Source organism: Alternaria atra (genome assembly GCF_907166805.1).
Source record: "Alternaria atra isolate CS162 genome assembly, contig: 28, whole genome shotgun sequence".
NCBI lineage: Eukaryota > Fungi > Ascomycota > Dothideomycetes > Pleosporales > Pleosporaceae > Alternaria > Alternaria atra.
The window spans coordinates 320,849-346,008 of NW_025091326.1; the positions used below are offsets into that span (position 1 = coordinate 320,849).

General features: G+C 50.3%; 9 protein-coding genes across 9 annotated transcripts; 5 read left to right on the forward strand and 4 right to left on the reverse strand.

Annotated features, from left to right (window-relative positions):
• Nucleotides 1–220: 220 nt before the first annotated feature.
• On the forward strand, nt 221–3,026 carry ALTATR162_LOCUS7150 (uncharacterized protein; the record flags this gene model as incomplete). Its single annotated transcript, XM_043314778.1, has 4 exons — nt 221–451; nt 501–1,286; nt 1,477–2,640; nt 2,691–3,026. The coding sequence occupies 4 exons, from the start codon at nt 221–223 to the stop codon at nt 3,024–3,026; spliced, it is 2,517 nt and encodes an 838-aa protein (XP_043170713.1).
• Nucleotides 3,027–3,881: 855 nt separating this feature from the next.
• On the forward strand, nt 3,882–6,816 carry ALTATR162_LOCUS7151 (uncharacterized protein; the record flags this gene model as incomplete). Its single annotated transcript, XM_043314779.1, has 3 exons — nt 3,882–4,392; nt 4,524–4,700; nt 4,931–6,816. The coding sequence occupies 3 exons, from the start codon at nt 3,882–3,884 to the stop codon at nt 6,814–6,816; spliced, it is 2,574 nt and encodes an 857-aa protein (XP_043170714.1).
• A 798-nt stretch (nt 6,817–7,614) lies between these two features.
• Nucleotides 7,615–9,257, forward strand: ALTATR162_LOCUS7152 (uncharacterized protein; the record flags this gene model as incomplete). The annotated part of the gene is made up of 2 exons (XM_043314780.1): nt 7,615–8,389; nt 8,485–9,257. 2 exons carry the CDS (start codon nt 7,615–7,617, stop codon nt 9,255–9,257), a joined length of 1,548 nt encoding a protein of 515 aa, XP_043170715.1.
• A 580-nt stretch (nt 9,258–9,837) lies between these two features.
• On the reverse strand, nt 9,838–11,398 carry ALTATR162_LOCUS7153 (uncharacterized protein; the record flags this gene model as incomplete). The annotated part of the gene is made up of 3 exons (XM_043314781.1): nt 9,838–10,479; nt 10,532–10,993; nt 11,318–11,398. 3 exons carry the CDS (start codon nt 11,396–11,398, stop codon nt 9,838–9,840), a joined length of 1,185 nt encoding a protein of 394 aa, XP_043170716.1.
• Nucleotides 11,399–12,104: 706 nt separating this feature from the next.
• On the reverse strand, nt 12,105–12,998 carry ALTATR162_LOCUS7154 (uncharacterized protein; the record flags this gene model as incomplete). Its single annotated transcript, XM_043314782.1, has 1 exon — nt 12,105–12,998. The coding sequence occupies one exon, from the start codon at nt 12,996–12,998 to the stop codon at nt 12,105–12,107; it is 894 nt and encodes a 297-aa protein (XP_043170717.1).
• A 2,416-nt stretch (nt 12,999–15,414) lies between these two features.
• Nucleotides 15,415–16,701, forward strand: ALTATR162_LOCUS7155 (uncharacterized protein; the record flags this gene model as incomplete). The annotated part of the gene is made up of 1 exon (XM_043314783.1): nt 15,415–16,701. One exon carries the CDS (start codon nt 15,415–15,417, stop codon nt 16,699–16,701), a length of 1,287 nt encoding a protein of 428 aa, XP_043170718.1.
• A 621-nt stretch (nt 16,702–17,322) lies between these two features.
• ALTATR162_LOCUS7156 (uncharacterized protein) lies at nt 17,323–18,750 on the reverse strand (the record flags this gene model as incomplete). Its single annotated transcript, XM_043314784.1, has 2 exons — nt 17,323–17,494; nt 17,552–18,750. The coding sequence occupies 2 exons, from the start codon at nt 18,748–18,750 to the stop codon at nt 17,323–17,325; spliced, it is 1,371 nt and encodes a 456-aa protein (XP_043170719.1).
• Nucleotides 18,751–19,741: 991 nt separating this feature from the next.
• ALTATR162_LOCUS7157 (uncharacterized protein) lies at nt 19,742–20,602 on the reverse strand (the record flags this gene model as incomplete). Its single annotated transcript, XM_043314785.1, has 3 exons — nt 19,742–20,041; nt 20,096–20,274; nt 20,329–20,602. The coding sequence occupies 3 exons, from the start codon at nt 20,600–20,602 to the stop codon at nt 19,742–19,744; spliced, it is 753 nt and encodes a 250-aa protein (XP_043170720.1).
• Nucleotides 20,603–22,070: 1,468 nt separating this feature from the next.
• Nucleotides 22,071–23,589, forward strand: ALTATR162_LOCUS7158 (uncharacterized protein; the record flags this gene model as incomplete). The annotated part of the gene is made up of 2 exons (XM_043314786.1): nt 22,071–22,754; nt 22,819–23,589. The coding sequence occupies 2 exons, from the start codon at nt 22,071–22,073 to the stop codon at nt 23,587–23,589; spliced, it is 1,455 nt and encodes a 484-aa protein (XP_043170721.1).
• Between the last annotated feature and the right edge of the window lie 1,571 nt (nt 23,590–25,160).

The window sequence follows — 25,160 nt, forward strand, 5'->3', positions numbered from 1 at the left end:
TCTTTCGAAGTACGTGAGGTCTTAAAAGGCGTGTGGTCGAGTGAGGCTATGCCTTTGTCATGATGTTTGAGCAGGCGCTCGCGCGGCGGTCTGCGCTCGGGCCTTCCACCTACGAGACTAATGCGCACTAGTACGGAACCGGGTCCGTGCGTACAACTTTTTTCTCTAGACGCGACATTGACATCCGTCACTTCTCTCACTACACCACAACTCACACAGCATGGAGTCGTCGCGTATATTTGTTCGTGGCTTACCTCCCAAGTTCAGCGAAGATGACGTGAGGAAGCATTTTGGCAGCTTGAAGCTACCCGTCACTGACGTAAAGTACTTTCCCCACCGAAGAATAGGCTATGTCGGCTATAAGACGCCTGAAGATGCTGCAAAGGCGGTCAAGTACTTTAACAAGACCTTCATCAAGCTCACCAAGATCTATGCAGAGATTGCGCGGCCTGTAGGTACTCTGCGATCACGATGGCGACAAGCGGGGTTAACATGCGTAGATCGCCGACAAGGAACTACCAAAGTCCCGACGACAGCAGAAGCTTGAGAAGAGCGCCCCGGTTAGCGACGAGTATCGACCGCCACGGCAAGAGAACGACCTCAAGCGAAAGCGAGAGGAAGCCGAACAGGATCCCAAGTTGAAGGAGTTCCTGGAGGTCTATCAGCCGCCATCTAAGACCAGTATATGGGCCAACGGCGACACACAGCTCAATGAGCCGACTGCTGTCGCTGCTGAGGAGACTGTGCCGGAGGTTGTCGTTCCAGAGGATGAGAGTGATGACGAGTACCAAGTGATCTCGAAAAAGCCAAAGATTGCAGAAGAACCTGCGACCGCCTCTGCGGTCCCACAGCCCACAGCTACTGAGACGAGCACAACAGAGATACAAGCTGAAGTGGCAGATGGTGGCGATGCTATGGAAGATATACAGGGAGCGCCAATTGTCGAACAAGGACCTGTGTCTGATGTGGACTGGCTGCGATCAAGAACAAACCGAGTTCTTGAACTGGTTGAAGACGACGAAGCACCTCCGACTCCGGCGACTACCACAACCATACCACAAACGGCAGCTCCACAGACCCATGTACCTGCTGCACCCTCCCCACACGTTGTTGAGGAGCAGCCGGAGCCACAACCTCAGGCGGAAGAGCAACCCGATACTGTTGCTGCGCCTGATGAAGAGGACAAGATTCGTGAAACTGGCCGACTATACCTCAGAAACCTGCATTACGAGGTGACAGAAGACGAGATCAAGGAGCAGTTCTCCAAACACGGAGCTCTTGAGGAAGTAAGTCATCATACATCTCTTTCACTACCCGCCTATGCAATGATGAACATCAAGATAGGGACAACTGATGCTTCGGCACTTGAGGTTACCTTGGAAAGTATTTTAGTAGATGTCTTTCTTATCTGATAGCGGCAAAACTACAGAGTCCACTTACGTACAACTTGATACGAATAGTTGCTGACTACTGCAGGTGCATGTGCCGTTGAAGAAGGTAGATGGCAAGGGCAAAGGCTTCGCCTTCGTACAGTTCCAGAACCCGAACGAAGCAGTAGAAGCGTACCTTGACAACGACAACACTATCTTCCAGGGACGTCTTCTTCATATCATCTCAGCAAAGGCGAAGAAAGACACCAAGCTCGACGACTATGAGATCTCCAAGCTGCCTCTGAAAAAGCAGAAAGAAATCAGAAGAAAGCAAAATGCCGTCAAGGCTACTTTCAACTGGAACTCACTTTACCTGAACGCTGATGCGGTCATGTCCACCATCGCAAGCCGTATGGGTATCAGCAAAGCCGAGTTGCTCGACCCCACGTCAGCAGATGCTGCAGTCAAGCAAGCGCACGCTGAGACCCACATCATTCAAGAGACCAAGTCATACTTCGCGCAGCACGGCGTCGACCTGGAAGCTTTCCAACGCAGCGCAAAAGGTGATCTTGCTATCCTTGTCAAGAACGTACCTCATGGTGTGACGGCCGATGAGCTTCGCAAATTGTTCGAGGAACATGGCACCGTGACCAAGTTCTTGATGCCACCCACAGGTATGACCGCGATTGTTGAGTTTTCCAACGTCGCGCAAGCAAAAACTGCGTTCATGTCTTTGTCGTATCGGAAGATGAAAGACTCCATTCTCTATCTTGAGAAGGCTCCTAAGGATCTGTTCAAGGAAGGTGTAGCAACCAACTTTGTGCAAACAACGCCGTCTGCACAACTTACACAGTCTACACAGCCTGGCACGAAACTTTCTGCAACCGACCTGCTTGTAGATGCTCCAGAGCCCGAAGCAACAAACACCGCCACTTTGTATGTGCGAAACTTGAACTTCTCCACGACAACTGAGCGTCTCACGGAGACATTCAAACCTCTATTCGGCTTTCGTAGCGCTAAGGTCAAGACGAAGATCGATCCTAAACGAGGCGTGCTGTCCATGGGCTTCGGTTTTGTCGAATTCAACAGCCCCGAAACTGCCACTGCAGCGTTGCGAGCCATGGATGGACATGATCTTGAAGGGCACAAGCTGCAAATTAAAGCTTCCCACAAAGGTGCGGATGCCGCCGAAGAACGTCGCAACGAGGATGCCGCAAAGAAGGCGGCAAGCACGAAGATTATCATCAAGAACTTGCCATTCGAAGCCAGCGTAAGATACCCTTTTTGTAGTGACAAAGCGATTGCTAATATTGGCTACAGAAAAAGGACGTTCGCGCTCTGTTCACCCCTTACGGCCAGCTTCGGTCTGTCAGAGTGCCTAAGAAATTCGATGCTTCTTCACGTGGTTTCGGTTTCGCAGAGTTCACCACTAAACGCGACGCCGTTAACGCCATGAACGCATTGAAGAACACTCACTTATTGGGCCGTCGTTTGGTCCTTGCATTTGCTGAGACCGAGTCCGATGATCCCGAGAAGGAACTGGAGAAGATGCAACAGAAGGTGGGAGCACAGGCCAATAAGGTCGCCTTGCAACGCCTTACAGAAGGTGGTCGCAAGAAATTTAACGTTGCAGGCACTGATGATCTTGACGACTGAGCGCGAACGTGTTCTGGTAGGAGTCGCGTGCGACACAGTCTGGCCTTGACGCCCTCCCTTGCTCCCGGACTACACGAGCCAGGCCGCCCTTTGCCGCGGCCCGCTGAAAGTAGTAGGGTGCTATGACCTGCTGCACCACGCTATATCTAGAATACTGCATTCTAAACCTCGGCAGGGTATATCACCAGTGGAGTGAATAAATGGGCATGGCCACCACACGGCGTTTCAGACTACTCCAAAGGGAGTAGGGCAGCCACGAACGAGACGTTTGTCGATCATGCAGACTTAACGTAGTTTGTTGTTTGCGGCCACTGACATTCATTCTTGCTCTGAGCAATCCGTGATGGCTCTCCTCGGACACAGCCAATCATGTGACTGTTGAATAGATGGCAGTCGGCTCAACGCCTTTGATCCCTCTGCTAACGACGCTACATTTACCATTCCAGGAAGCGAAGAAGTCACAACAGATACGATCGCATGGATAACAAGAGAATCATTTTCTCTTTTGCGGCATGGTGAAAGCACGTTAATCTTAATCTCATGGTAATGGCCACGGCACCTCGTTGACTGACCCCTCTATCAGTTTCAGGTTAGCGGATGTCGTATCGCACCCTACCGTCGGTGCTATGGCCTACTTGCCTGTCATGTAGTTCTCCTGCCTAGGGCTGGTCATCTGGTCCATACTTTATGTCAATGTAATCATCTGCATACCTCGCTACATACTCAGTTGCATTTTCATCGTTGTTCACCACATTCGTTGCTCCAGTTGCTTAACATTTGTTCCGTTCTGCGTCAACCGTTATTCTTGTTCTTATCGTTTTCCTCGTGTGCTTTTCTTACATGCCATATTTCGCCATGCAAATTCAATCTCAACCCTTATGCGGGCCGTCGGCGGATCTTCCCCTCCTGAAAAGCACTCCGGTCGAAGGTTCGTCCCAGCACCAAGGCGTCCTTCAAAGGCATTGCGCTGAGCAACCTTACAAAACTTACAACAGCACGACTCCGCCACAACTGAAACAACGAGGCAGTCTGAGTCCGTCCGAGAACGCTTACGCGCAGCGGTGCGTTACCACAGGACCTTACTACACTGGCAATGTACACGCACAACACATCGGACTGGCAGGCTTTGGGCTCGAGAGGTCGGAGAAGCAGATCAGATATGAGCTTGGGCGATTATGCAAATTGCTTCAACCCTCCGAAAAATATCAGACGTATCGCGAGAAGCAGCCTTCTCTTACACCGGCCGAAGTCATCGCACGAGATGCAGCAGAGAGGAAGGAGCAGGAAAGGAGAAAGGCGGAGGGTCTACAGCAAGAGAAGGACAAGACTGTCTGGCCTGATTTCATAGAGCAGGCCTTTTGGACAGGTAAGACGACACCCTCACTGTGTCTTGCCCTACCGTACGATTATCGCATCGCCTAAGTCGATTGTCCTCCGATTGCTCTACTCGGGCTTTGCTTAAACACCTGAATGCGAGGGCTGACTAGCATGCTACAGCACTTGTCCGATGGCCACCGATGGGTCGGAAGAAATACATGCTCGAAGGCACACAGCGAGGGCGAAACGAGCTGATCCAGGATTCCATATACAAGGACACAGGTATCAGACGCGACCGCAAACAGATCTCCAGTCACCTTCGGGTACTCAAGAGCAAGCTCAGAGCTGTTCCTGCTGGTGAGTGCCCATTTCGTATATTGTACCGAGCGGCGTCATCCTCCTCTCATTGGCTCTTACCTTTTGGTCGGCTGTCCTGCATACGTCGATCAGGTGGCAAGCCTCCGGAAAGTGCCTATCTTCCAAAGTCCTTCGAGAAGGTAGTGGCGGTGGCTTTGCTGTTACTATTCTTAGTGTCGTCGAGAGGGTTGCACTAGGGGCTGCCGGAATGAGACTAACCAGCACGACAGTCCTTCTCTATATGGCCACACCAGAGGATGTTATGCAGCACCAATGCACGAGCACACCCGTTCGTACATGCCATTCGTCACATCTGCGTGGCCGCCAACATGCGCAGCGCACTGATTCTGTTACCAAATATGAGTACAATACGTCCTCACCGCACGTTTGGCCACATCACAGTGACCCACAACAAGACCTTGCCTTAAGTTCCGGCCTGGATAGTGGCTCGCTATCACCTCTATTCACAGTTGCGGACTTTAACATAGTCGTTGACGGTGATGATCACCCCGTGCATTGTTTGACCGAAGCGCACTCGAACGGCAAGCTCGACGGCCTGAACATCACAGATCTCGCCTCCTGGCGTCATGAATACCCTGAATTTGGATTTCTACAATCCGAGACGGAGAACTGGATGAGGAGCGGCCAGAAGGTGTTGGTCTGTACCGCATCCATACAGGCGATGACAGAAGTACGACCGGATGCTGATCTAACCATCGCATTCGATCTCCACTCGCATCTTGATCTCTCCAGATACGACTATTTGGAATACATGACGAATTTCTATGATAACGGGAAAAGTGCTGTTGAGTTAGAATTCGACAGCACGGATCGTGATAAGAAAGAACGAAGCACGACATGTGAGTATCAGCCAGATTCTCATGGATCCAATGGCGTTTTGCGTATCGATTTTGGGGCTGTCTTTTGGACGGTACGGATGAGACAGTACCAGAACATGAGGCACAGAGATGACAGAAGCGTCGGGGACTCGTTGCAACATTTCACGGCACTTCAAGATATATACGGCATAGTACCTGGCACAGGTGAGGCTCGATGCCTTTGCACTATCCTTTGGAAATTCCAGCAGCCAAGGAACTCTGCAGACGTTTGTAGTATGGAATGGCACTCGATTAGCTTCGCTAAGTGCCGGCCAGCTGCAGAAGAGAGATGGTGCAATGAGGCAAAATACCAAACCGAAGATCTGGGGGATGTGGAGGTTGAGCATCAGCAAATTACGAACGTACCGACGTCTACACCAACGGATACGACGCCATATCAACAAGCTTCACAACTACCGGTGGACTTGGCACAAACACACGTAACACATCGCCCATACAAGATTGAGCCTCATCATGAGCGCTATCCGCCACCACTTTCTATTGATATCCTTGGGTCTATGCAACCAGATTTAGACCATCTCGACGGTTCCGCAGCCACCATTACAACAGACTATTCACAACAAAGCTTCGCGCTGCCACACAACCAAGGCACACTATTGTCAAACGCACACGATAACGACTTCGATTTCGACGGTGGTCACATGGCTATCAGGGGCGACTTCGAACCGACCATGAGTATCTCGGCTTATGGAAGATTCCCAAGCCAGAACGCCAGGCTCGAAGGCTCGCATTTGCTTGCTGGATTAGAGCACGCTGAATTCGCGGCTATGGGGCTTGATATCGGTGAGCATGGCCAATTAGTCCCCGTCAACGCAAATGACTTGCACGATTCCACCGATCTAGCTTGCTATTCGACCAAGCCGAACTGGCAACACGCACATCTCATCTCCAACCTCGAGAACGCAGCAGAGCAGTATCACCCTTACATCGGCCCTGATAATCATATGCAACGAACACAGAATCATGAAAACTCGCGTGGCGACGATGTTTATCAACAAATCATTGAGATGGAGGAGTCAGTGGCAACCGGCCTCCATGACGTACACGCCCAAGCCAATTATAGCTTATGGGGCTTGCAAGGGCTACAAAGCCCGTTCCAGAAAGGATCTGATAGTGGCAGTGGCAGTGGGCTAAATTACAGAAAAGAGCAAGCACACAGTTCAGAGTTTGGTGTGCCGGATGTGGTCGAGAGAAATCAAAGGGGTAAAGGCTATTAGACTTGAGTGGTTCACTGAACCGCTCCTTATGACGATACGACTGTATGTTCGCTATGTATGTACAGCGAAGATTATAACTAGACGTACTATCCAAGGGTTTTAGAGGTTGACGATATTGTAATGACACGCACTCTTTTGATGCGACATATCCCGACACATGGATCGCGACATGCTCGTGCCCACCGAATACAACCACCCTTTGAATTCTTGACTTCTTTGATGCCGCCCGCATATGAAACACGGTGCATCTTGCAGAAGAACCTGAACCACTGAAGACTACACACTAATAACGGTAATGGCGTAGGGCTACCAGCTAGGCGTACAACGGTCGCTAGGGCGTTCCTTACGCTGCACAGCCAACCGACCCGCATACATACCTAAAATAGACGGCATATGCACTTAGAAGCTTTGATCGACGGCGAGTCCGAGGCCTTTGCATACGAAAAGCATGGGGGTCTGCAAGGACTTTGTGGTAGGTGGAGACTACCAACGGCCGTGGCATCACCCGTCAGGTAAGCGGAGCCTACCTATCTCGAACCCCAGACATCAGCCCGCACACCTGGTCCTTTGCCTATCCAACAAAGACATGGTTACCTAATACAATCGCTACGCCGCATGCTTGCCGACGTCATCTCGGCCTAAAGCTTACAGCAAACGCGAGACGGCGCGCTGCACATACAAACGCGCTGTCGCGCGGTCACGCCTTCATGTGCGCATTGAGCGGGGCAAACACCGTTGAGCTCCATCCCCAAGCTTGGGAACAGCAATAGCTCGCCCGCATCTTTCCCCATCTTCGATATGTACGCAGCAGGAGAGGATCTAAAGAGATACTTAATCGTACCTCCTTCCTCTTCTCCATCATCTTCAAGTCCGGCTGCCAGCGATTCGAGAATATCAGTTTCTGCTCACGTTGGCACGGATGCAAGATACGATCGACAAGGCTCCTACGACAAGGCTGAGAAGCACACGATGGGAGTCGATGCACCTACCCAACCGCCAACACTTGGGTCTGCGCATGTAGAGGACCCCATGAGTAGTAGTACTCCGCTTGATGGCGTTTTTAAGATTGACGACTTCTTGAACAAGCACAAGGACGCGCATCAAGCTCAGATGCTCGCCCGCGAAGCCAAACATGCTCCCACTGCTGGCCCTCCTTCGAAGAAGACCAAGGCCAACGACAACGTTGCTCCACTAAAGCCTGTAGCAGTTGGTGCGCGTTCATCAAAGCACACCATACTCCTTCATGAAAAGTACCAGGTCCTCGGCATCCCGCAACCGCTGTTCCATTATGGAGGGGGCGGTGAGACTGGATGGAGTGTTTCTGTTAGCTTCCCGGGTCTGGACGATGCAGATGAGTTGCAAGGGCTGAGTGAAGAGAAGAGGTTCAATAGCAAGCAGGAGGCTAAAGAGGCTATGAGCCAGAAGGCGTTGGCAGTGCTAGACGAGTTGGAGAAACAGGGAAGGGTTCAGAAGGGGGGTAAGAGTAAGAATAAGAAGGATGCTGGTGGACAGGTTGTGCAGCAGGTCAAGGAGGAGAAGGTGCCTGGAGAGAACTATGTTGGTCAGCTTCTTGGTATGTCGTTCTCTCTTTTGATCCTTGTGCTACTGTGAGGCACACTTTCGGTATTCTGTACGCGGAGCCTTTTATCTGACTGACATGCCCAACAGAGTTTCAGCGCGCCACTGGCTCACCTCAGCCCACATACACTGACTACCAATCTGGTCAGCGCTTTGCCTGCCTAGTTACCATAGAGGGCCAGGGACAGGAGTTCGGTTCCATCGAGAGCCTCTTTACATCCAAGAAAGCTGCGCGTCAAGACGCCGCCCGTCATGCCGTCGAGCACTTCAAATCTATCGGCACCTGGCCCGACGACGCGACTGCCGTTGGCGGCATCAAGAAGAAGAAGAAGAAGAAAGCCCAACCCGGCATTCCCGAGATGGTGTCGATATCAACACCAGACCGTACCCCTTCCATAGCATCTACATCGACCACCTCCCCGGGTACCATGAGCTTCGCCCAACAAGTCGCTAGCCTAGCTGTCATCCTCGCCCTACCCACTCCAGAGTGGCAGTACACTTCCCACCCCAATGACCCCAACTTCCACACAGTATCCTGTTTCTTCCGCGGCCAAGGCCCACACGAAGGACCCATTGGCGAAGTCCGTAACATCTACGGCAAGAAAAAGGCCAAAGAAGAGTGTGCGAGACTTACACTGGACTATCTTAAGGAAGTCAGGGAGAAGCGTGTTGCCTATGGTGCGGAGGTGATGAAAGGCATTACTGGCGCTGAGGGTGTGCTTGCTGCTGCTGCAGGGAAGCCAGTTGAGGACGAGGAGAAGAATGTAAGGGAGGATGTGGCGGCTATGAGGCAGTTTGAGAGGGAGATGGAGGAGAGTAGTGAGGAGGACGAGGAGATGTTTGCTGATGCGATGGAGGGTTAGATATTGGAATGTCCTGGGGAGTTTTGGGGGATAGGAAAGGGGATTGGTCTTCGATAGGAGTTGTGGGTACGTTATAGTAGGATTGAATAGGGGATGGACGGCATCTGAGCGACGGACATACACATAAGCGTCCGGCATGCTTGGAAATTTGGGCCTGGCGTTAGTAGGGTTCTTTGAGTGAACCCACTTGGATACCAAAAATCTCGAATTCTTCAGATTCTGCCCAGCATACAAAGTCTGCCCTAGAGGCATACACCTTCAGGATACCACATCACGCCAACGTAACCACAACCATGTCAAAGTAGTAAACATTTATACGAGAAACCATACTATTCGCGAATCTCCCTGATATCTAAACTAAGAAAGATACTAGTCCCCAGACTATATAGTACAGTAAGCTTATTCGCGCCATTCGGCTTGATATACCCATTGACGGCGATATGCGTACGGTGTAGACTTTGCTCGTTATCACAGATCCGATGCCGTAAACGAACTCGTTCCACACATCTCTCTGCGTCGATAAACAAAACATGAAAGAGAAAGCGCATATTGAGGTAGACCACGAAGAGAAGAAAGCTGTCTAGGTAGAAGCAACCTCGCTCTTCCTCTTGCTACGATCGCGCTTCTTCTCCTTGCCAGCTTTCTCGGCCTTTTCCTTCTCCTGTGCTGCATTCTCCTTGTCGCCCTCGGTCTCGTTGTTGCGTGTACTACGGCCGGACTTGGTCTTCTTCTTGCCGCCGGTCTCTTCAGGGCTGGGCTCGTCAGGTGAGGTTGCTGGGGCAGGGGCAATGGGCTGTGGTGCGGCCTTGTCTTTCTTCTTCTTGTCCTTCTTAGCAGGCGTCTCGGCGACAGCGTTGGAGGCAGGGGCTGCAGCTTGGGGAGCTGTGCGTGAGGTCGGGAGTGGGACTGGAGTTGAAGCGGTATTGGCGGGAGCGATGGAGACGGGGATTGAGTTGCCATTGACAGCTGGAGTCGTCTTCTGGCGCTTGCGTGGAGTTTTTGCGGGTGGAGAGGGAGCTTTGGCAGCTGGTGCCTCGTCCTCGTCTTCAGAGGATACGTCAGAGTCGGCAACGCCAACTTCAGCCTCGATTTCGGGCTCGGCCTCATCAGAAGCGTCGTCCTCTTCGATAAGCTCAGCGTCCTTGATGCCCTTGTTGGCAACGTATGCAGCTAGCGCGGTCTTGTACTCTTCCATAGAGTTGCGGTAAGACGCCTTCCATTGCTGCGAATGTATTAGCACCAAGTCGGTATGAAGTCATGCAAGGCACGCTTACCTCCTTCTCCTCCTCAGAGAGCTCGTTCCAGCGCTTGTTCACCTCGATTTGGACAGCATTCTTCTCGATCTGGCCACCAGGAGGAAGCGCGGCCTCAAGATCGGCCTTGACGATGGGACGCGCATGTTGGTGGTACAAGAAGGCAGCAGTGAGCGGCTTCTTGGGCGCATTGGGGTCCCTCTCCTTCTTCTCGCGCTTGCGCTTCTTACTCTTGCTCGCGTCACCCGCCTTGTCGCCAAGGCCCTGAGTTACTTCTTCAATGGCTTTCTGGCCAGCTTCGAGGACGGATGCGGCAGAGGCGGCAGCGCCGAGTGCAGAGATATCGTTGCTGTAAGGCGCCGCCTCGCCCTCTTCGTAGCCGAGGACTGTATGGCAGTGCTTTCTATAGCTATCCAAGAGACTGGTAATGCCGTGCTGAACGTTGACGAGGCCATTCTGAAGGTCGTGGAGAGAGGAAATGACCTGATTGTAACTGTAAGCATTTGATTCTTCTTTGTGCGCTACACTCGTCTTCGCGCTGCAGCGATTGCGCGATTTTGTTTGCGCTGGCGCCATTGCGACAGCTTGAGGTTGAGGACGCGACTTTGGTAGAAGCGCAGGAAACCCTTTTTTTCTGATAACGTTGCCATTTTGGAGTCGCGTAGATTAGGCGATCAAGGTTACATAAAAGAAAAGATAAGGCGAGGTGAAGGTGGCGCGATAATGGGCTTGGTGTCATCGCGACGCGGTAACTACAGGCAGGCGCGTCGCAGTTGTAGACTACACGAAACAAGTTGTAGGACGTACCGAGTCGCGAGTCTTCTTGAATTCTGCAACGGGAATCAAGAGCTGACCAGTCACTGGAGCTTCCTTTCTCTTAGGTGCCATGATGGTTGGTGTTGTGTAAAAGTGGTTGAAGGTGGGATGACGGGCGGGTGGTTGAGGAGGTAGGGCGCGGCAGCTTGGACGGGGAGGAGCGCTCGAAATTTCGGGGGTCGGGGGGATCGCTCCCTTAAGTGACAGCGAGAAACAGCAAACGTGCCCTGATTTTGGGCGGCCATCACCCCGTGTTCGGGGGCACCAGTTAATTACTCCCCCCAAATCCAAATCTATTGCTTGTTTTCTACACACGCAGCCTGTACGAAGATGCTCCATGTTAACAGGGTGCATCGAGGGAAATTGTACATCAAAGACATTTGCAGCGTTCACTCTTAAAGATCAATGATACTAGAGACAGTGCATACCTCTAGGGTAACATTATACTTCTACTGCGCGATGCATATCTCCTTGCAGCGTGTTGTGCAACTGGTGTAGCGTGCCGCATGAAGGGCGGCGCCCATTTGCTAGAGGGTGCCAGGCAAGGTGCCCTCAAGCCGCCCATTGATATGGCTAGCTTCAGTACTGCCCCCTCAAGCCTTTGCACGTCTTCAGGCGCTGTTCAGCGCAACACCGACCTACGGCAACCTTTTCTCTTAGCGAAACTTCCCAAACTCTGCAGTTTGACCTCATCAGCGTCATAAATCTGCACTAGGGATGTCGAAACATAAAATGAAACACGTTTCCGTGTGTACTCGTATTGATATTATCGCTCATGCTATTCCTTGAACCGACCACCTTCGCTAACGTCGGGATATACATCAAACCTCCTCTGTCCATACAACGGCACTCCCTTCCTAGTCTCCTCAATCTTGCCTACCTCTAGTTCGCGGATGAGCACACCTTCCTTCTCATCAAGCTGCTCTAGTACTGTCGCATTCGGATCGACAACCATGCTGTGGCCCCATGCATTGTATTCGGCCTTCATGTCTCTCGCTGGACTGCACAGTCCAACGTAGACCTGATTGTCTGTTGCTCTGGCCCTCGCCAGCAACTCCCAATGTAATGCGCCGGTTGTAAGATTGAATGCGCCAGGATATAATAGCAGAAACGCGTCCTTTCTCGCCGCAATCATCGCAAGCTCGGGGAACCGTATGTCGTAGCAGATTGCTATCGCAATCTTTCCGTATTCTGGTAGGTCTACCAATGTGATCTTGTTACCTGGCGACAACACTTCGCTTTCCTTGAACTTGATCTTCCCTGGGATGTCGATGTCGAACAAATGCACCTTGCGGTGAGTAGCAAGTAACTCTCCACTAGGCGCAAACGTTAAACTTGTGTTATACAGCTTCTTCGCATCCTTGTCGTCCCTCTCCGGTATGCTTCCTCCTACAAGATATACACCCGCCTCTTTCGCCAACTTGCTAAGTGCGTGGAACGTCGGCGATTGCGATTCCGACGGCGGGGAGGGGAGCAGTGTCTCGGCGTACTTGTCGAAGTACTTTGTTCCGTAAGGCGAATTGAAGCATTCGGGAAGGACTACAAGTTTTGCGCCAGCTTTTGAGGCATCGAGAACCTTTTGCCGCGCCGATGTGAGATTCGCACTCTTATCGGCGCCCGAAGCGAGTTGGATGAGCGCGAGCTTCAGCGACTTTTTCAGGAGGGATGCCATGTTTGCGATATTCGCGTGAGGAAACAGGTAGTTTCAAAAGTATACAGTCAAATAACCTTTACGCTCAAGTATGTACAAGGCGATGTTGGAGATCTTGTTGGAGTGTTGGAGTAGCGTTGGGGTGGGGTGGTAGCTCCCATGTCATAGCTCGGCCGGACTTGCCGTCCGATGATGGCGGGGTGTGCTTGCCGACGCGTTCAACGCGTCCTCTTACCTTCACGTTCCTCGACCTTACCTCAACAACTCGATATCCTCAGCTCTCCACTCGACATCACGCGGAGATATCATTGACCACTCACGATAACTTCAGGTCGTAAGACTAATCTTTTTGTACAAAGACCGACTCCATTCTGGTACAAAGAAAGAGCTCCGTCACCACTTGTAACTAGACTACCCTCTACTATGGACGTTTCTCCTCATTCACCACTCCCCTCAACACGTTTGACTCCCTAGTCAATTGGATTATGGAACACCGAAATATCTTTTATGCAGGTACCTCATCTAGGCCAAAGGGTTTGGTCCCCGCACGCTGCGGCCGTGTCTTCTAGATACTCCAAACCCAGACAAATGTGGAATTCAACCAGTTCTCCAAAATATGACGAAGTTGACCGGAGGAGCGCAGCGATGTCGATTCGAACATCCGAAAGTGTGGCAGCCGCAGCTTTGTAGAAAATAAGCTCGATCTTGATCTTACCATGCTATTTGACAGAATGTCGAGGGATCTGCCCGGCCCATTGGCATTTCTTCCTACTAATATCTTTCTCATAGCAGAACAAACGCTCCAATGCCCCGAAATCTTCGAATGAGGTAGGCGTCTTAGTGGAGCGCAACCGGAAGGTGAACGTGTTCTTGCCCCAAAACATCAAATGATGGTATACGCGTCAGACTTGACTGGCACTGGGGACGGTGTTTTCTCCTTTCCACTGTGGGTATCCTCGCTCAACAATTGCTCTTGATTCTCGAAGTATTCGAACCAGATGCTCTTCTCGTGCTCGAAAAAAATGGCATATAAAGGTGCAGAGCTCACTTGGCAGATCGAGGAACCTGGAACCACTGTAGGCCTTGCTGGATATTGTACGCGGGATCTCAACGGAGTGAGGCGCCACATTGGGTGGTTGAGCGTAGGTTAAGTATGTGTGTGAGAAGGAGTTAGTTTGTTCTTGTGGTGGAGGTTGAAGACGGACCTGGCAGTACGCGTGGCGTGATATATCTGAGAGGAGAAGAAAGAGCTGTATTCTCACAGATCAAGCACTGCGAGTAGGACACTGACTCTCAGAGCCTGTCGTTACTATCCCAGCAAACGCTTGAACGCTATGACTCCAGGCTCCCATCGCTACGACTCCAGGCTCCCATCGCTACTACAAAATCCTGCTCAGTGCACGGATGTGTAGCAAGTCTCGATCCAGTTCTTCTGTACACAAACGCGACTCTCAGCCCTTTGTATTAGTCACGACTTTAAGTGCTCGACTCCCTTACTCGATCTGACATGGTGCCCAACAGCATACCAAAGCCTATCGCACAAGTCATCTGTAGAAAGGCCAAGCCAGATATCCGATCCTTACTCGATATACTACTGGAGATTTGCAATAAAATTTATGGCACGTTCTTCGGATCTCCAACAAGTGTAAGATTATGCATTCGCAGTTACTGTCTGTCTTTTCGAGACGAGACCAGACGTAGTGATGTCCTCAACGTCGTTTGACGCGCTCGATTACCGCCCACTTCGTAGAAAGAGCGGATGCAGATGCTGTAGGTAATGCTAGTTTACTAAGACTAGGTCGTCAGCTTTTGCCTTAGCTTCATATTCCATGTCCTGCACAGAAAACCAAGAATTTTATCAAGCATATAGCATAGATATCAGAGGCGACGAGATTGACACGGATGACTCGGACAAGTATCAAAACTACGGTCCCAGGCAGGTACCTACTTCGATGGCACAATGCGATTTTACGCAGGTTACCTGCAGCATTTACTGATGCTGGAGGACGACGCCGCATACTGAGCAGGTCAATGTAAGTCATTTTTCCTAGTTCATGCAACAGTAGACATAATCTGACCAGTGTAGACTTCGTTTGCCGCGTGCGATGATACTTGACCATTCCATAGTCTGCAAATTCAATTACACCCCGCATCTTGTTGGCCCACATAGTTCACATTAGTCCCTTTCTTCGGCCAACACGTTAGTTTTGGTCCGCTCGATCACCATGCGCTTACTCGACCTAACGCAACTGCTTATTGAAGTAGCAAACAGAGTTGATTCATACATCGCGCTGATTACTATTATATAAAGAGGATACTCACATCATATTCTTTCTTTCTTTACAACATCACCAAGACTTCTACTTCTTTGACAACTACATCCTCTGCTACTGTTGCAACGGTTTATCAATACTCTTTTGTAGCCGCGACACCAAACATGAACAAAGCAAAACCCCGCTACCGGAATAATGATATACCCAGTTTTCCAGCTATCGCTCAAGGTACATCCGCTCCATGTAACCCAACGGCGTTCTCATTCCTCACCACATTTCCTGCCGAAACTCGAAACGTCGTGTATAACGCGCTATTCCACGTCCCAGGTGGCATCCGCGTATCGCCCTCATGGGATTACGTTACAGGAGATACATTCGAAGACCAAGAATTGCGAAAGGGTTTAGTGGCTGGTCTTCCTATCTTGTCCACATGCCGGCAGATATACCACGAAGCTGCTACGACCCTCTTCTCCAACAATACCTGGACCGTCTCTAGGGACCTTGATCAGATGGAGGTCCGAGACGGTACCATTTTGAACGGAACAATGACCGAGGCTGCAGGTGCAGTGCAAATGCTGCAAGATTTTGGCTCTCGCAAAGTAATGGTAAGAGAGATCCTCCTCGACTTGGATAGGGCATGTCCGGTTCCATGTCCAATGCATCGGGTAGATCCAGTTCCTAACCATCCGATGCCATACCGTGAATCTGAACATGCGGTGGAAATGTGGGACCTCGCGACGGCGATGTTGCATCTACCACATCTCAGAGTGGAGTTTGTGCATCCCAAACGTCAGGCGTGTTATGATTTCCATCCCTCCCTCGGCGGTTTTGAGCACGACATCAGTGTTCAGCTTGATGTCCTTAATGCCACTTTCGATACGTTACGGCGAGATGCTATCGGTATCAGGGGATACGGGAAACAAGTTCAGTGGGTATTTGTTCAAAGAGATTGCTCCGAAGGCAATGTGATATTTCGATCACCAGTACCCGTCCCAATGAAAGATCGGTCTAAATTACGGTTTGCCATATCCGAAGAGGGCAGGAATTTGGCATGGAAAAGTCTCGAAAGAACACCACCTTCTCTCATGGGCCTACCGTGGCATATCAAAGACCAGATTATTAACGATGTCAGCTTCGTAGGCTGTGCTGGTCCTCCTGATCATGGTCCAGAGATCATTTGGGATATGGATAAGAAGACTTTAACGGGAGCAACCCTTCTCGCTAGCGAGATATGTAAGAGGGTGCGGGTGTTGTTCTTCGATAGGCTCTGGGATTATAAGCAACATGTCCTCAAAATAGGAACTAGTCAACTCCGCGCAGACTTCAGCAAGTTTCAGAGTCTGCAACAACTCTGGACTGTGAACCACCCCTCCCCTCATTGGATTGGTAATCATAAGTTCAAAGATCTGGGTCCTTCACTAAGACTTCTTCTGGAATTCCGAGTTCCCTGAGGTTGCCTTAGAGGAGGTCCAACTGAATATCACCAACTTATTGGCAATCACGGCAAGTTTTAAGGGCAGCACAAAGATCACAGTCTCGGTTACTAGCGGAGAAGGTGTTCCCGTTTCAAAGAAGAGTACGAACCTGTATATGTGTCGGGCCTTAGCACTCTCTGCACTTTCCCAGATCGGCCAGGACGACTGGGAAAACTCCCCTCAGTACCTCGGTGGTCCAGCAATATGGATGAACGGCCGCTTTGAAGTCGTGGAAATCGACGATTACGATCCTACAGAACCTTTAGGAGAAAACGCCCATGTGTGAGCTTCATGCGTTCGACTTATCCGGTGCCAACGCGTAAGTTCCACTCAAAGATGAACTTTGTGCTTTACTGATTGACCATACTAGCTTGCGATTCGCAATGGTATTTGCAGCCAAACATCGCTGCAAACGTGGGCACATTTGAGCAAACTATGCAAGCCTGCAGGTATACTGAAATTGGGTTCTTATGGGGTTCAAAGAAATAGCACAGCGCATGTGAGGAGGGCCTGTGAAAACGGTATACAAATAACAAGTACTGGTACGGTTGGTGTGAAGAATTCAGGAAATATATTTTTGCTTCATGCTTCAATACATCAAGCTGTATCGCTTAGAGTCTTGTCTTGTACTATTTCCTCTGTGACGCGAACCTCGTGGCTCTTCTCCAGTTCTGACAACACGATCCAGGTAGGGAAGACGCACAGCACCGTGATGCCAAAGTTGAGACCAATGCTGACAAAGTGATTCGCACCACCTTCCGATTGCATGCTGTTGCGATTGTTAGCTGATGATTTGCGAATGCTGTTCAAGCAAAGGAAGACTTACGCCCAAGCAACGGTTTGACCCAGCGCTTCTACACCTCTCAAGATACCGGTAAGATGGCTCAAATTGGAAAGATCCGTCGCATACTGGCCAACTAGCCAATAGAGGAATTGCTGGAAGGCTTGACCGCCAAACTGCCAGAAGAAAACGAGCGCATAGCTCTTTCCAAAGCCACCTTGGAACCAATCAAACACCGGGGACTCTAACGCATCGTAGTTCTGCTTCTGGAGGATTGTTGCCCAAATCCACGTACCAACCAAGAGGGTGATGATGCAACAGAATGCAACGCGACCACGCGTCTTGATGTGAATCTTCTGGTTGTCGAGCAGGAAGGCGATGATGAACGAGGAGAAGATACCGGAAAAATTGGTGAAGAACGAGGAGAATGCGCGAGCTCGGACGGTGAAGTATGTCGTCAACCATGTGCTCATGAAGCCGTTGTAAAAGTAGCTGATGAAGAAAGCTGGCAGCAGAAGCAATATGCGACGACTGATAAACAGCTTGCCAACGGCCTTGAACTCAGCACCCCATGTCGCGGCGCGCTCAGTGACGATCCTCGTGCCATCTTTTCGCCAAACTTTTTGTGCTGGCGACAAGCACATTGCGACTGGGAGACCAAGACACATAATGACGATGAATACGATATATGTCGTTGAGGAAACGGATCCAGTGGTCTTTTTGTTTGCGTTCAGTCCGAGATTGATGGCGCCTCCTACGATCGGTCCAAGTGCCTTTGCAGTCTGCCAGATAGCGAGGTAAAACGCGCGGTCTCCAGGCGACGGATACCCGATGATGATAGCAGCTTCAGCAGCCCAGAAGAAACCAGCTGAGATACCGCAAAGAGCACTGCCAAACAACATGAACCATGTGTTTGCAGAGACGTTGTTAGTGTAAAGACCTGCACCGTACAGTGGATACCCGATGGCACCCAACGCAAGACCATACTTCAAGCCGATACGGTTGTTGATAGCTCCGGCAGCGACGCAGACCACAGCGAAGAGTCCATAAACGAGGGCGTTGGCGGCAGAGACGGCGTAAGGTTCAGCGGCTCCTCCAGCCCCTAACCCACCAAGCGCATCCCACATTCCTGGAGCCGTGAACGAAACACCACATGCTACCAGGATCTGGAAAGGTACCGAGCGGAAGAACGGTCCAGAAGCCTTGAGGGAGCCCGAGGGCTCAGACAAGGAGGCGGACGACATGATGACACGGAGAAGTAGTAGAGGAGAGAAGAAGGGGTGAGGTGAAGAACCTCAGTCCAACGTGGATATTACATATCTTAAGAGTTCGGACGACACCGCGATCCTTGGCGAGCTTGTTACCCAATTTTTTCTCCTTAGCGATGGAGGTTGAGGCAATCGAGACGTTTGGTGTTTTCTATGGGGCGAGCACGACATCTGCGCTAACTGACTCGCGCACCGTTCTGCGCTCCATGCGTGCCTGGCCTCCACCCTTTGGGGTATGACTTCACTCGACTTTTCGTGTGGCTTGCCAAGTTTAGTGCGGCTTTCGTCGGTTTGTGAAGTTCATCCGCGAATGTTGAGATGAATGCGCCATTTCGACATGAGACACGGGAAGCACGTTATGTTGACATCGCGTGAGTTGTGAAGAAACTGAAAATTCACGAGGTTGTCAAATAGGAAGGTGCATCATCTTAACAACATGCCCTTTACACACTAAAGCCCATATCTGCCCATCGATTTCAAATCCGATTCTAATATTGCTGGCAATGCACATTCATCTTCAATTTTACCAATACCAAATTCTCTCCATTATTCTGCCACTGTTCATCGACATCGACTAGAGTCTTTCCTCCCATCCCAATTGTCTTCATGGATCCCAATCTTGAGTCGAGTATCAGCAATAGTGCTGAAGTAAAAGTGAGTCTTGGCAACAAGTATCGAGTGGCTTTATGCAATGTCCTGCGGACAGGATTTGGGGAAACTCGCCGTGGGAAAAGACGCTGTTTTTCTGTCACACCCTCATCTAGGCAACCTTTCCCTTTTCCAAATTGCGATTCCTACGCCTACTTTCACATTCACATGGTGCTTCATTAGTGTTTCATATGCATTTGAGAAAAGGGCGAGGAAAAGTTGGGAGATCGTGATGATTGAAGTGATCCCGTGTAAGCCCCATCGTAACCATTAAATTAACCATAGAACATTATGCATCCAATCTTAGTCCGTATCGGCCTCAAACACGTGCGGCGACGAAAGCCGCAGCCGCGGGAGCATCGATCTCGTAGTTCCTGTGCTCAGGAGTGATGACAATGCCGTTGTCGCAGATGTTATCACCCACATGGCAGATGATGAGAACCTTGTTTGCAGCAACTGGGCCGAAAGTCTCGTCACGGTCGGCATCGCCGAATGTTACAACAGCGGTGACACGCGCGGCCTGAGCGGCTGATAGTCTCTGGGTAGCAGTATGTACAAGCTGTGCGCCCTGAGAGTATCCGGAGACGACAATCCTGGTTGAAGGGCATCGAGTGGCAGCCTGGATGACAGGTTAGTATCGCTACGAAGTGGTCACAATGATCGTAGCACTCACTTGGTTGATCAAGTTGAACATAGTCGTGGCGCCCGCAGCATCCCCTCCAGCCAGGAAGCCAAAGACGTTAGCCGGATAGTTCACACCCTGGATGGCCAAGCGACTGATTCCTCCGACACGGGAAGCCAGAGCATTGAAGAAGGTTGGACCTTCTGAGCCAGCCTCGCCAACGTTGCCCGCTAAACAATTGAAGTAAGTATATGTCTCACATTCGCTTTGTAGATCGAACTTACCTTGGGTGGTACCACGGGCGTAAATGACGGTAATCGGACGGCATGCAGTACCGTCAGTAAGTTGGTTGTAAGTGTCACCATTATACTGGCGCTTGGTGAGGTCACGCTCTTCAACACTCTGGTTCTCAAGTTGTGCCGCATACTCTTCGACAGTAAGATCCGAGTCGATGAGGTCGGTGATAGGGAAGCTTACTCCGTTCGCTGGTGTTGGTGCAGCGAGGGCAGTGGTGAGAAGGGCCGCAATGGCAAGGAGGGAACGAGCGCTGGTCTTCATGTTGAGCGATTGTCAAAGGTGGCTGAGAAGAAACGAAGGAACTCAGGAGCAGCTGGTAGCGATGGTTCACCAAGAATAGGTGCAGTGTACGACCTTTTGTACCCCGACCACCACTCTCTCGATACATAACGGGCATCGCCATAGCCACAACATTACTATTGTCTGCGCTAGTGCATCGTCTCTTGTAAGCAAATTGGCATTACTCGTCACCAGACCTCACCTACATGTCTGTTTCTACCATTTCGATCTCCTCCTCCGTGTCGTTGAGCTTGATTGTTCTTGTTTACCGCCATTGACACCCAATGACTACAACAGATCCGTTCACGTTGACCAGTGGTTGTCCATTTCCTCTCCGACGCTTTAAATGACATGCAGCGTGATGCATCGGCCCTTTATTGCGTACTCCTACTTCCGGCTGGTTTCTCCGCGTTTGGTGTTGTCGTCAGTCTTGACCTTCTTGTTCGCGTTAGCAAACCCCAGGTACCGCCGGCTGCTATGAAACACGTGGGGTAAACATGGTGTTTTCGGGACGAATAGAGAACATGACTACACCCAACGCTGCGCAACGTGAGAACCATCGACGATACGATTCGTTATGCCGAGGCATGTCAAACCTGTAGCGGCGCTACGAAGCGTCGATCACTGAGAAAAACTCGATACAGCACCGGAATACAGCCGCCTCTCATGGCTTGCATGTATGTTCGATGCAGAAACGTTGCTGCATATAATTGTGTTTGCAACATGTCACTGTCCGCAAGTCACATTGTTGTAATTTGGTGGCTTCAACAGTCAATGCGATGATGTCATGCCAAGCACTAGCGTCAGCCTCTTTGATATCGACGAACTCGACTTCTGGAAGCCCATGCACTCAAGGTTGAAGCTACCTTTCTTGGTTTCTGCTTCCAACTTTACAGTAAGCGTAGTAGGCTGGTCAGTATTGATCGTTAGGCAGAGCAGAACGACGACCCAAGGTATCTGACTTCTCGTAAGGTAATTGACATAAACACTGCCAGCACCATCACACAATCAGCCAACCACGAACGAAAAACAGTCCGCGAAGCTATACTTGCGTTACTAATAGTCTTTTTATATGGAAGATGATTAGTGTTATCCCATGTCGTCGCAAACTTTCGGAAGCTCAATGGAGAACCCCGCACACAGTACCCGTTGCCAAGCAAAGCATGCAGCAACAGCTGTTGAAATCTACCCCAATTCTCCTTTTGGCGTCTTGGTAGCATTGCGAGCTTCCGCTTATGATAGTGATCTGCGCTTCCGAAAGTCATGATAGCAAGAGTTGCATTTCTCCGATGACGGTAGTTGCTGCGGTATCGCGACATTTTGGAGATACCGGCAGTCGACAGCCTGTCGTGAAGAGTGGGATAGCAAAAACGATGGAATATAAGTTTTCAGACTGGACATTTGATAAGATGACTTGTACAGTTGACGCCAATTTTCTAGCCCGATCAATATGCGGTCCACGTCCATCTTCGCAGTCTGCGCAACGACGCTGCTGCAAACTGCTCTCTCATCACCTATTCACGCACATCATCCCCATCAATCATTCCCTAGTGCGGAACAATGGCCCTTGCCAGTTGTCGGCAAGCCGCTGGAGCAACAAATGCCGGACGATGACCTTCAAGATATCATTTCGCAGATATCACGCGATAACATTGAGGCTACAATCCGAAAACTTGCCTCGTTCGGCACACGTCATACCCTGTCAAGTCAAACCGACCCGGACCGAGGTATCGGCGCTGCGAGAACATGGCTTACAGCCAAGTTTCAAGAAGCAGCTGACGTGAGTGAAGGCCAGATGACCGTAGACTGGAACAGCTTCATCAAGTATCCTGGAGATAACGAACGCATCATCTTCCCGGTCAACATCACCACAGTTGTAGCAACACTGAAGGGCAGTGAGGACCCAGATCGCGTCTACGTAACAGGCGGGCATTATGACTCGCGCAATAGCGACCCTATCGACTACCAAGGCGATGCTCCAGGCGCAGTGGACGATGCTTCGGGCGTTGCGGTTTCCCTAGAACTTGCCCGCATCTTTGCGCATTACAAGCCCAAGACTACCATCGTATTCACAGCTTTCGCAGGCGAAGAACAAGGTCTGCTCGGCGCGGAAAACCTAGCACAAACCTACAAGGTATGTTCTGACTGTACGAAATGCATGTGAGACATATACTGACTTCATACCTCCTTATCTGCAGAATGCTTCTGTCAACATAGCTGGTATGATAAACCTCGACATGGTTGGTAACTCCAAGGCCGCAGACGGCACTATCGATCCTTACAATATTCGCCTCTTCTGCCAGGGCACACCTCTGACAGAGAACTCCACAACAACTACATCCCGTCTCAGCATTGGCGGCGACAACGACAGCCCTGCTCGCAACCTAGGTCGCTTCATCTATGAAGTAGCTTCCAACGCCTTCACTGAAATGACAGTGCGCCTCATTTATCGCCTAGATCGCTATAGCAGAGGCGGCGACCACCGCCCTTTCCTAGAAGCAGGCTATACAGGTGTCCGTTTCGTCCAACCCAATGAAGACTACACACAGCAGCACCAAAATGTCACTGTCCGCAACGGCAAGCAATATGGTGACCTAGTCGAATGGCTGGACTTCGAGTACAACACCCGCGCCGCTAAAGTCGTAGCGTCCACAATGTGGAGTCTAGCCAACGCGCCTGGCGAGCCTACAAACGTCGGTATCAACACCACAACATCCGACAACTTCAGCCAATTCAAGTGGGATGCGCCGAAAGGCTTGCCAGTGGAAGGTTATGAGATCCTGTACCGTGATACTATCGAACCGCACTGGACGAATGTGATTGAGGTAGGCAATGTAAATTGGTTTAATCTTACATCTGCGACGATCCATAAGGATAATGTCATCTTTGGGGTGAGGAGTGTAGGGAAAGGAGGTTATAAGAGTCCGGCGGTCTTGCCGTTTCCGTTTGGATGTACGCGGAATTGCTAGGGGAGATGTAGACTTTCGCATAGTCGATCAGAATGAAGATTACTATACGAAGGAATTCGCTTGTTTTAAGTCGTACTTGACGAAGCTTACCCTGAAGGTATTCGCGGTATTCTATGTTAGTAAGCTTACAATACACAAGTTAATGTATCCTTCTACCTAGAGTATTCGTCACAATTTATTGCAAACAAGATCCTTCGTATGCAGTCAAAGATGACTTTTCTTCACCGTGTTCTGAGCCAAGTCAGTGTATTGTTGGTCTTGGTTTCCAATGAACTCGACTCAAGTCGCACCCCAGAAACGCATGTTACTCTATCGCATGCTCTGAGTCAAACCAAACTTGATACCGCCATTCGCACCCTGATTCTCTCTTTTTGCCATTCTACTTCCTCCTCTATACCAGGTTCTTCCATGGTTGTACCCTTAGCAGTAACGGCAATCTATACAAACTTGAGCGAGGTCTCTGAACAATCTCGACGTGCTCGAGTGTATGATTCGTCTTTGGTATGACATCTCCGTTCTTGGTGTCAATATAGTCCCGTAAGACAGTAGGTGGCGTACCATATTCCTACGGTATCCCTCCGTCTTCTCGTAAACCGATCAGGCAGGTGAAGTTGGATTCTGGGTAATTAATGAGGGTGGCGAATATCGTTGCACAGTCGTTACCGAGCGCAGAAAAAAAACTCTTCTTTATGGTGTAATGTCAGCTACTCTAGTTACCCATCAAACATGTGCAGCCTGAATGCTTCGCGGATGTGGTCGCAAACCTCCTGAACAAGCATCGATGGTGTGACAATGACGATGACGACACTATTGGGCACATCGGTAAATATGTCCTGATCCGTTTAATTTCTGCACAAATGCGGAATTCTTCTTGTTCTTCGAATCTGACTTCCATCGCACATGAGCCGATAGTGGCTCCTCGAGCGGCGGCCTCTTAAACTCGTCTGACCCTTCCATGATACCGGCTGACTCTTGCAGTAGAAGAGTTAGAGTGCGAGACTGGAATAGAGAAGTCGGGGTGTGAGGTTGATATAATGATGTGGCATGTAGCAAATGCAGACGGGTGAGGAAGAGAATAGATATATGGATAGTAATAAAATGCAGGCTGCAGCGACAGAATGACCGTAAATGCTTCCCTCAGCTCGCCATCACCGCTAGTTGCCTGCATACCCCGCACTCTGCGAGCGTGTTCATCTCGCAAGCATTGTGCGATCACTGCTTTGCTCAACTTCAGATCCGTCTCGCAATCATGCCCGCATCATGGCTATTTATTCGCTACAAGACCAGTAAGGCGATGTAGTTGGCCGCTGAGATAGGAGTAGGCGCTGTATCATGATGGATTTTTGTGTCCTATGATGATATATAGGTAAACGAGTTGCGTGTTCACAATAAAGATACAAAAGCAAAACCTGAAATCCGTCTCCTTGATTCCCTTCTATAGCTTAGCTATGCTCTAGTATCAGAACCAAACGCTTCTGAGATCATACCCAATCAGCATGAAAAACACGCAAGACTAGCATGAGGCCGTGCGTTGAGTGAGCGGTGGGCAAGCACGTTGATTAGAGATTGGA